This window comes from Callorhinus ursinus, unplaced genomic scaffold, assembly GCF_003265705.2.
Source record: "Callorhinus ursinus isolate GAN/ISIS: 27379988/994484 unplaced genomic scaffold, GSC_fseal_2.0 scaffold3, whole genome shotgun sequence".
Classification (NCBI taxonomy): domain Eukaryota; kingdom Metazoa; phylum Chordata; class Mammalia; order Carnivora; family Otariidae; genus Callorhinus; species Callorhinus ursinus.
The window spans coordinates 53,108,591-53,119,158 of NW_027397065.1; the positions used below are offsets into that span (position 1 = coordinate 53,108,591).

Here is a 10,568-nt window from a genome sequence, read left to right on the forward strand (position 1 = left end):
TCTTTTTGTGGGTTTCGTACTGATTTAAAAGAAAATTCTCAGTTCCACATCTATCTAGAAATACAGCTCCATCCACGATAAACTTAGATACATGTGCTATGAATTGTTTTAGAGATAACATTTGAGGGGAGGGGTGGGAGGAAGGAAGAGAGGGGCCCTTAAAAAATCCCTTTCAAAATATTTTCTTTCTTCTAAGTATTGAAAAGGCACAATATAACCCTTTCTTCTTCCAAATGATCTCATAGCTATTTATTGAGGGGAAATACAAAATGTTTATTTATTTTGTTTAAAGGAGCTTCTTTCGTCCTGATGATTCACGTGGATATCATTTTCCTCCCCACTACAGAGGCTCTGAGACAAAGCCACAGCCCAAGTGATATGCCGGTGTCAGACCAATTCCTGTCCTGAAGGAGGGTATGCAACCTTCTATATTTCCCCTTCACAGACGTCCTTGAGCCCTTGAGACGGATGTGAGCGAGTTTCTCAGTGCTCATGCAAAACAACCATCTAAACATAACAGATGACATCAGCTTGGGCTTTTCAATTCCTGGATGGCAGCAGCGTGTTAATCCAGCCTTCATCCTGGATTTCATAAACTAAAACAAGAGAGCCTGGCAAGAGGACAGCGCTGCTGCTGGGTTGAGGAAATTGATGACGGAGAAGCATGCGGGCAACCCAGTGTATAAAACTCATAAACGTGTAGGCAGAGGCTCAGCTACCACTTTGGACAGCTGCTTCCCGCCAGCAAAGACCACGCCGTCCGCGGGAAGCCGAGCCAGAGCCCTCGGGGAAACATGAAGAGCCTCTTGCTGCTGGCCACACTCCTGGTCCCTGCGCACCTGGCAGCCGCCTGGAGCGCCAAGTATGCGGTGGACTGCCCCGAGCGCTGCGACAGCGCCCAGTGCAAAAGCAGCCTGCGCTGCAAGCGGACAGTGCTGGACGACTGCGGCTGCTGCCGGGTGTGCGCCGCAGGGCTGGGCGAGACCTGCTACCGCACCGTGTCGGCCATGGACGGCGTCAAGTGCGGCCCGGGGCTCAGGTGTCAGTTTTACAGTGAGGAGGATGACTTTGGTGACGAGTTCGGTATCTGCAAAGGTAAAGGGTGACCCCTTGCTTCTCCCTGCCCCCCCCCCGGGGGGTCGGAGGGGGAAGCACACTGAGGGCTTTTAGCCAGCATGGGAGGTGCGGAGGCTTTGCTGCGAAGGACAAGAGGGAAAATGCAGGTGGCTTAGGGACAAGGCCCCGCACAGGTGTTGTCACCGGGAGAGAGGGAGAGAAGGAGAACTCTGCAAAACAGCAACTGAAGCCAGTGTGCAGGAAAGCCCAGAAAGCAGTAGTGCATTTCACTCCTTATGTGTAGGAGATTTAAGAAAAAAGTTGCAATGAAAAATTGTGGGACCTCCCTTTCTGGAAAACTTTAGGAACTTGACAGGTAATCTGTTTGGATGGTTTAGGTGCTCTCTCTTCTACAACACAGTGATTACAGAGGTCTGCACTAGATAACCTCTAGGGGTGTCTAGCCCCGGGCTTAGTGATTCTTTGATCTTGAAAGGGTCCACGGGTTGGAGGGCATCTCTCAAGATCAAATATTTCTCATGAACACTAATGCACTTTGTGAAATAGGGTGGGCTTAAGCCATCTAACAGAATGACTCACATTCTTGGAAGAGGTTACCTTGAAGTATAAAACAAACCCCATTCCACTTTATAAAGGTCAACTAGAAAAATAGCAGATGGTTTAAGACAAGTAAATATAACAGTAAAGAAAAATAAAAATTGGAAGTCTGTAAAGAATGAGAGTTTACAGACTTAAAGAAAAATGTCATTAGTTTGAAATCATAGCTAAACAATATGGTTACACAGTTGTAGAATTTATTTCAGACTTAGTGACTGTAGTTTAAAATGTTTAGAATCAAAAGAATGGTAATTTTAAGATACTCTATAAATGGACACCTCATGATCTCATCATTAAAAGTTATTATCAAGATGAAACACATATGCTATAGCCCCATTCATCAGTTTTATAATAAAAAGAAGCTTTTATAATGATTAAAGGGACTGGGAAATTTATTTCTTATATTTTCTTTCTTATTTCATTCTTATCTTCTATGTATTTCATACAGTTGTGTGCTTTTAAGAATGATAATCATCCACCATTGAGACAGCCTCATTAATTCACCTACCTTTAGACAAATATTTTATAAATTAATTTACCTTTTAATCTACAATGTATACTAAAGATTAGGAATTAATGCTTGGACTATTAGGAGAATCTTATTTTTTGCTCAGTTTATTTTTATTTATAACCAGTGAAAGGTAGAATAAGGAGGAACATTTTTTTGGTGAACATTCACAAACATTTAAGCTGACTAGGATCTATATTTTCTGTAAATTACAGGATTTCACATAAAGAAATTAGGGAGGAAATGGTCAATACAATCATACTTACGATATAGCAAGTATACGCAGTGGATTGCTTTTTCTCTTGGCATAAAAATCACCTCTATAAATGTGATTGTAAATGCTCTGTCATATATGGGTAAAATAACATTACAAGGCATCTGGGATCTTTAGCAGTTTAACATTCTCCTGAATGACTGAGGTAGCTGTTAATGGGATAGATTTTTAAAATGTATTTAAAATTGTTCTTTTTGGCACGCTTCATATTACAAGCGAGTCTAGCTTCGAACATTTTTCTCTCTGCTGGAAATAGTGACCCTGTGTGAACCTCACCATCTCTACACAGAGACATTGAATTTTGCTGTAGGCAAACTCCCTCCTTCAGCTTTTTCACAGAACACTCATAGGAAAACTGTATACTTTAGCTGCACATCCAGATGTTTTCTAAATATTCAGATGTTTGGCATTATGCTGCCGACTTAACAGTCAGCCAGCCAACACGTATTTACTGAACACCTGCTATCCCCTCAGTGCTATTCAATACACTGGGGGTTGCAGTAGAAGTGTAACTAAGAACTTGGCTCAAGTTTTAGTTTTCGATATCACTAGACACACAGTCAAATCCCAATCCTGTGCGCTTTTCTGCAAGAGGCTTTTTAGGATCCTTTTTAAAGACGGTCTTTCCCAGCAGAGAGGCTAATGTTTAAAACCAGGCTCCGGGGCGCCTGTGTGGCTCAGTCGTTAGGCGTCTGCCTTCGGCTCAGGTCATGATCCCAGGGTCCTGAGATAGAGCCCCGTGTCGGGCTACTTGCTCCGCGGGAAGCCTGTTTCTCCCTCTCCCGCTCCCCCTGCTTGTGTTCCCTCTCTCGCTGTGTCTCTCTCTGTTAAATAAATAAATTAAATCTTTAAAAACAATTACAAAAAAAATAAAACCAGATGCCTCTGTAATCTGAAGAGTAATGGTAAGAAGAATCCTAAATCTCTTCCAAAAAATAAATTTCATTAACATCTACCTTGATCATTCTGTGGAATATTAGATTGCCAAGGGCTCAGCTGCTTCACTACTTGTTTCTTTCCCCATGTGTGATTGTACACTTACAAGAATATTCTCATGCCAAGAGAATAAATATTCTGCATCTATTCTGCTTGGTTGGTAAAGACCGGGTCATCAAAAAAAAAAAAAAAAAAAAAGACTGGGTCGTCTATGGAGATGCTGTTTATGTCATAAAGACCTTGCATTTGTAATAAATGGGTTTGTCCTCTTCTCAGTATCGCATGTTTTAGTCTAAGCATGAACACACTGAAGCTCCAAACGCTTCCAGATTTGTGGAGGTATACAGGTAAATTCTCAGCTCTCTTGTTCTTCTCAGCATGTTGCTTCATAGATTTGCAGGTTTTACTAGTAAATCCTCCTGACATCCGGGGGAGTTAGGTAAATTGTGCTGCCATTTCAACAGCGAAGGTAGTTGATCAGAGCCGGAGCGGACTGAGGATGGATCACTTCATGGAGAGCAGGCATGATACCCTTCTCAGCCCCTGGCTAGTGTGGATGGAGCCCTTTCCTATACATTTAAAATAGTACATTGTGAACACAGTGGATTCAAAGGCAGCATCACATCCTTTGAGCTCTTTGAGAAGCTGATGCATGTGTCTGTTCAATTGCCCACCTCACTGAGCTGTCACGAAGCCATCTAAGGAAACTATGAGAGCCTACCTGTCTATTGGTATCTAAGCAGAAAGGGAACAGAATTAAGGCTGCTCAAGGATGTTGGTTATGTGTAGCTGCCTTCAACTAAACTTCACGGCAGGCCACGACAGCGGAGGTGTCCAGGATCTGGTCTTACTGTGCGATTTCACATGTGTGACTGAAACTTCCAACTTCCAAAGCTTGGGGTTTTTTAAGAATTGGATTTTTGTCTGACAGTCAAGATTTGTGAGGCTTGTTCAGAATCTGGAGGCTTTGTGCACAGGGGCTGTGAGACCGGGCTCTTGTGCCCAAGGAGCGGCTCCCTCTCTAAACCTTCCCTTTGTCCTCAGACTGCCCCTACGGCACCTACGGGATGGAATGCCGGGAGACCTGCAACTGTCAGTCGGGCATATGTGACAGAGTCACCGGCAAGTGTCTGAAATTTCCCTTCTTCCAATATTCAGTAGCCAAGTCTTCGAACAGGAGATTTGTTTCTCACACAGGTAAGAATTGATTTCAGTGTAAACACTGGAAAAATAACCTCATTTTCAATTTGAATAACTTAAGAGATATAGATGAACCAGAATAAAGCATTGGTTTGAGTGATTTTGTTCTTTATTTTACTCAGGGGAAAGGGGTGGTGGTTGAGTTTGGGTTGCTGTTGCTTTTTTTTTTAAGATTTCAGTAATAATTTGGGAGGTTATACATTTTTCCATAAAGTTCACCCAGTTTTATGGAGAATAAATATGATTGATTACCAAAACACCTGTAATAAGAAAATAACCAAGATATACAAAGTTCTTCAAATTCTTCAGTCATCTGTTTTATATATGTACTAGACTAAGCTACTTCTCTCTCAAGTTCATGTAGAAAAAATACACTCAGGAATTTATCGGATAAGGCTTAAGAGCCAAGATAGAAAATATAGAACATTTCTTCTTTTTTTTTAACAAAATGGGAGTATTTAAATGGAATATTTCCAAACATGCGTTTTTATGGCTTTTGGAGAGGCTAAGAGACAGTAACTGTGATTGAAATTTGGGAATTATCTCTAAGCCTTTGAACGAAACTGTAGTAATAGTCACATGATGCTTGTTCATGCATGTGTATTTCGTATCCAGGTTGTTAAAATGTGAGAAATACAACATATAAGAGAGTGCTATGGACATATTTGATTATCTTGTGGAATAAATGACCAGTATAGTAAAGCTTCACTAAATTGAAAGTAGCTCATTTAAAACAACATGTAGCCATAGAAACTGCTAATATCAACAAACTATGCAGTTCCCCGCCCCCAGCTTCGATATAAATAGTTGACAATCCAAGTCCATTTTATTTAGTTTTTGTTTCTGGGTTTTTGCGCTTCGAGTTAACTAAGATTTGAAATATTTGGCAAATGTACTTATTACCCAGCTTTACCTCCTTCTTACACATGGATACAGTTAAGTACTTTAAGAGGAAGAGGAGATACTGTACTTTTAAGTGAATTTTTATGTTGAAGTGTGGCTATGCCCTTAAACATTAATTTAAAATGAACCTTCCCCCCTTTTAAAGCTGTTAGGTAAGTATCTTTGTGAATATTTGATCTGGAAATTGAGATCATCATTAATATTTTAAGTACTTTTGACTTGTCCTATAGTCCTTGAAAAGCAAAATGGAAAAAGATTGAATTTTAAGTCCTAAAAAAAAAAAATTTTGTAGTGAGGTGAAATTTACATAACATAAAATTAACCATTTTGAAGTGAACAGCTCAGTGGCAGTTAGGACATTAACAATGCTGCATAGCTGCCATTTCAGTCCAGTTCTAGAACATTCTCACCAGCTCAAAATAAAACCTTACTATCCATTAAGCAGTTGCCCCCATTCCTCATAACCCACCCCGCAGCCCCTGGTAACCATCAATCTACTTTCCGAGACCTACACATTTTTTTAATGTTTTGATTACTTCAGTACAAGTTCGAAACCTATTGTCTTAGTACGGGTAGCTGTCTCAAACACTTGCATCTTCTTTTGTCTCATTTTGCTTTCTTAAAACTGCAGGCTACAGAGCACTTTGAAGAGCCACTTTTGTATTCCTCTTCATTCATTTATGTTTGCACATAAGCCTTTCCCACCAAGAGAGAATTGAATCCCTTGTGAATCTGGTGTTTGGGATGAATATTTGGGAGGCCATGAGAGCTCCTTTGGAATAATCCTCAGGAAGGGAATGCCCATCCCTCCCACTGCGCACCCAGCCACACGTCCTCTTCTTCACTGGACTTTTGTGAAGTCTCTTCCCCTTGAGCCTGTCACCCTCTGTCATTTGCGTGCAGATTTTGCAGATATCTTGACTACTGTATACAGATGCCTTGGACACAGATATTTTGCTGGCTGGAAGTTGCGTTAGGGGTTACACCAAAAAAATATTTCTATACCCAAATTAGGTATCAAGATTCTTAGTAGAAATTGATGGGGAAAGCATCTTCTGACCTAAGGTGTTTGCTTTCATTAGCTAACGGGGAACAAAAGATGATTACTAGTGTAATCTTCGTAACCCTTAGTCCGGTTCAGGCTGGAGAGCAGAATGTCCTAAAGGCCTTTGAGAGGCTGTGCAGGAGCTCCTCTGCTCAGTGGTGCACTCTCTCTGCTGGACTTGCCAGGGTGCATGTGCCACTGTTTATAGGAGGGGGCTTGGGGGCTCAGTCCTGCAATGGATTTCACATCACCTCTGCGCAGATCTGTTTACAAAGCCTTTGTTAGTGGTTCCAAGGTTCATCTGCACAGGGAGTTCTTGAGGTCCCTTCCATACCCTGATGACATGAGCTTATCTTCTCTAGTTTTCTTCCTATTGGCTACGATATTCTTGGCAAGGGGGCTTCCTGCCTTCCTATTTCCATTTGTTGTTGTTGTTGTTGTTGTGAGATTTCCAATTTTCTAGGCCTGGGAATTTGCAAGTGACTTTTTTTAAGGGAGGGGTAGGGACAGTAAGATCTGGAATATTTGATTACTTTGCACACATTCATCTGCCAGGCCACACTAACCATACAGCATTCCATATTAAGACATGCACTGTTGAAGCAAATATACCTCACTGCTCTTAGAAGCAGACAAATTTCACTTTGGAAAATTCTAAATATTATAAACTTTTCTGCAGAACAAGAGCTATCTTTATAAAAGTTCTGTCCTTTGATCTGCCATCTGCCTTCTGGAGCTACACAATAAGCTAATTCCTCTTCCATACCAGATAGTATGAAAATCTTACTTAGAGATCTACTTTTACGTTTGCTCATTCCGTAAATATTTATTAAGCACCTACTATGTTCCAGGCACTGTAGTTGCAGTGAACAAAACAAAGCCCCTGCCTTTTTGGAGCTGACATTCTTGTGGTGGAGTGAGATAACACACACACACACACACACACACACACACACACACAAGACAAGTGCATGTATAAAATAATGTCCAGTGATGATAGGTATATGAAGAGAAATCATTCAGGGGGTGGGAGGTGCCCCTCGACAGAGAGTGGGTGAATACAGTGAGCACAGACTCTTTGAATCTATTAAATATTTTATTGTACGTCCCTTGTCATATAAAAGTAAGATAAAACTGTTGTTCATCTTAGAGTTATAAACATCTGGACATGATTTGTATTCCTTCTAATTTCAGAGCATGACATGGCATCTGGAGACGGCAATTCTGTGAGAGAAGAACTCATAAAAGAGAATGCCCACTCTCCTGTAATGAAATGGTTAAATCCTCGCTGATCCCGGGTGGGATTTCTGAGAGAAGACTCTTATTTTAATGATCATTCAACACACAGCCAACATTTTAGGAACTGTCTAGATTATAGCATATGGACATGTGATATTGGGAGGCCAAGTGTGTGGGTCCGGAAAAAAAAAAGTAGGCTACTAACAATCCATAAAATGCATATGACTGAACACTCTTAGATATTTGTTAAGTATTTGAATGCATATAGATTTGTTAAATATGTGTTTATAGTAATACTGAAGAACTGAAAAAGCAATTTAGATAATCTTAATGTGGATGAAGATCAGCCAAAGAGAGAGCTAGCCAAAGCTGAAGACCAGAGTGAGTCCACATGTCCGTGACTCGGATGTACATTGATGTTGGGATACAGGATGGAGGGAGAGTTAGGAGTGAGAGAAGGTGGGGGCAGGGTGGGGAAGTATGATATTTAGGTCTTCCTTGTGGTAGCATCAATAGAATTTAGTTGTGCTTTTTATTTACTTGGGAAAAGTCAAAACAAAACAATCCCTGAAGGAAGTGGGATGTTTCAAGCTTGTGGGAGGTTGAGTAGCAACCTTGAACTGAGGCAGGTTTCAAAAGGCTGCTACTCGTCATGCCCAGGTTACCTTATCTGAAGGATGATTCTGGGGCAGGGGGCAAAAGTACACTCTCATAAATGGTTTTAAAGAATACCACCCCAGACTGAGAGAGCTAGGAAGTATTTTGTCCATTTGGAGGAGGTGTGAAGGTAAATATTTATATAATTTTGTAAACAATTATGTTAGTATGAGTCATCCTCCATACCCATACTTATCACTTTGAGAAAATGAACAAAATACATGGTAAGTTTATTATTAATAATTATAGCAATATTAATAGTAATAAGCATAAGAAAAAACTAGAAAAAATTAGTCATTACGGATTTATAAAATGTCAGAAAATGAGCAACAGAAGAAATTTATTTAAAAGTAAGTGCAGTGACTTAGATGAGTTTCAGATTTAAAGTAGGATACTTTTTTAAGAGGTTTGGAAAAGAGTCAATTTTCAGTAGGAAACGTCAACTTTAAAATATTGTTCATTTTCTTATTTTTCTTTCCTTTAAAGTTGGTTGATAAGTGGAATTATGAGTACACTTGGGAGGACCTTAGCACAAACAGGACTGTTGTACTAGATTTTGTTAGGAAATATTTGCAGAAGTATTTTATTTGGAGCGAAGATTATTTAAGAATTATTTCACTATTTACCTATATTTTATTCTCAAAGTTTGCCAGCAGAGTTGTGAATGTGTGTGTGGGAGGATCTTTGAATGTAAGCTGAATAAGCTGTTAGGATATGTTTTAAAAGTCAAAGTTTATGATTGTTCAATAAAAAAAATAAGACCGCTGCTTCGAGTCCATTCATGACTGTTGAATCATTAAGTTATTTAAAAGATTCATCCAGTGAACAAGGTATGCATATTAAAGGCAGGCTTCTCAACTGACTTTGTAAGCATTTTCTGTTAAAACATGAGGCTAGAATATTTATTTCTTTGCCTCACATTTTTGGTCTCTTCATGCCTTACAGCTTCCTGAAAAGTAGGTTCCTATATATTAACCCATTCTATAGAGGCAAAAACAAAAGAACAAAAGAACCCTTCTGTTACTGTTTGAAGGTGCTTACACTTTACAAGACATAGGCAAAGACAAACTTTTCGGTGCCTATAAAAGAAGAGAGTAGCATTCAGCTTTGCAGCTTGAGAGCATCAAATCCAAGAACAGGATAGGTTCATTCAGCCTTATGATGGGCAAATTAGGAAAACATTTACATGAATTGACACAATACTGAAAAAAATTTGTCTGTATTAGTAAAAACGTCAATTTGCCTGATTTAATCTTTTTCCTTTTTTAAGTTGGAAGAAACAATGTGAATGAGATAAAAATTTATATCAACGTAAGATACTCATATTAATACTAAATCAAAACAACACACTGAAAAATCTTTACTTCTACCAGCGTGCAGTGAGGTTCAGGACATGCCATCAGAGAGTGAAGTTACTTAAAGATCCCCTGACTTGGCCTAAAGCATAGGCCGCAGCCCAAATGTCCCCTTGGGGAAGGATGGACAGTGGAACATGAGCTGGACCAGGGCAGGACTTGCCTGTGCCCATGCTCTACAGCATGGGAGACCACGGGCAATGCAATCGAACAAAGGTGGGCTCATCCGCTCTCAGGTGCGGGCATGTTTTCGAGCTCTCCAGCTTCCTGGTACTGGGACCTCCTTGTGCTTTTCAAAGCAAATGCTACTCCCTGTCTATCCCAAATTGCTCTGTAGCCTTCTGACTCTATTCTTCAAAGCAGCGATTCCAAAATCTTTGGATTTTGCACTTTTTGATTGCAATATCTTTGAGCATGCAATTTTAAACTGTATAAATAGCATAGGATTAATGCACTATGTTCATTATAAAACATATACTCAGTAGAAATTTTTAAGGGATAAAAATAAATATGAATAGAAGTTCTGAGATTTTTTTTTTTCCTGTACCCCTACGGACTATCCTGGGAAACACTGGAGAAGTAAAAGAAAATGCTGTATGTCAGTGGTCTCCAGTGAGGCACGACCTCATTTGATATTGAAGAGAAACCAATCTGGCACATGTTCCACAAAATAAAGATTTATGGAATGCATGGATTAATGGATGGATGGGTGGATGGATGGATGGATGAGTGGATGGATGGATGAGTGGATGGATGGATGGATGAGTGGATGGATGG

At 40.0% G+C, this 10,568-nt stretch overlaps 1 protein-coding gene across 1 annotated transcript; it reads left to right on the forward strand.

Annotated features, from left to right (window-relative positions):
• The first annotated feature begins 530 nt into the window (after positions 1-530).
• On the forward strand, positions 531-9,199 carry ESM1 (endothelial cell specific molecule 1). The gene is made up of 3 exons (XM_025866641.2): positions 531-1,095; positions 4,437-4,589; positions 7,735-9,199. Exons 1-3 carry the CDS (start codon positions 795-797, stop codon positions 7,830-7,832), a joined length of 552 nt encoding a protein of 183 aa, XP_025722426.1. The 5' UTR covers positions 531-794; the 3' UTR covers positions 7,833-9,199.
• The last annotated feature ends 1,369 nt before the right edge of the window (positions 9,200-10,568 follow it).

Coding starts and splice junctions, on each gene's coding strand:
- ESM1 (XM_025866641.2), top strand. CDS start 795: ATGAAGAGCCTCTTGCTGCTGGCCACACTCCTGGTCCCTGCGCACCTG. Junction 1,096..4,436: donor CGAGTTCGGTATCTGCAAAG/GTAAAGGGTGAC, acceptor CTTTGTCCTCAG/ACTGCCCCTACGGCACCTAC. Junction 4,590..7,734: donor GAGATTTGTTTCTCACACAG/GTAAGAATTGAT, acceptor TTCTAATTTCAG/AGCATGACATGGCATCTGGA.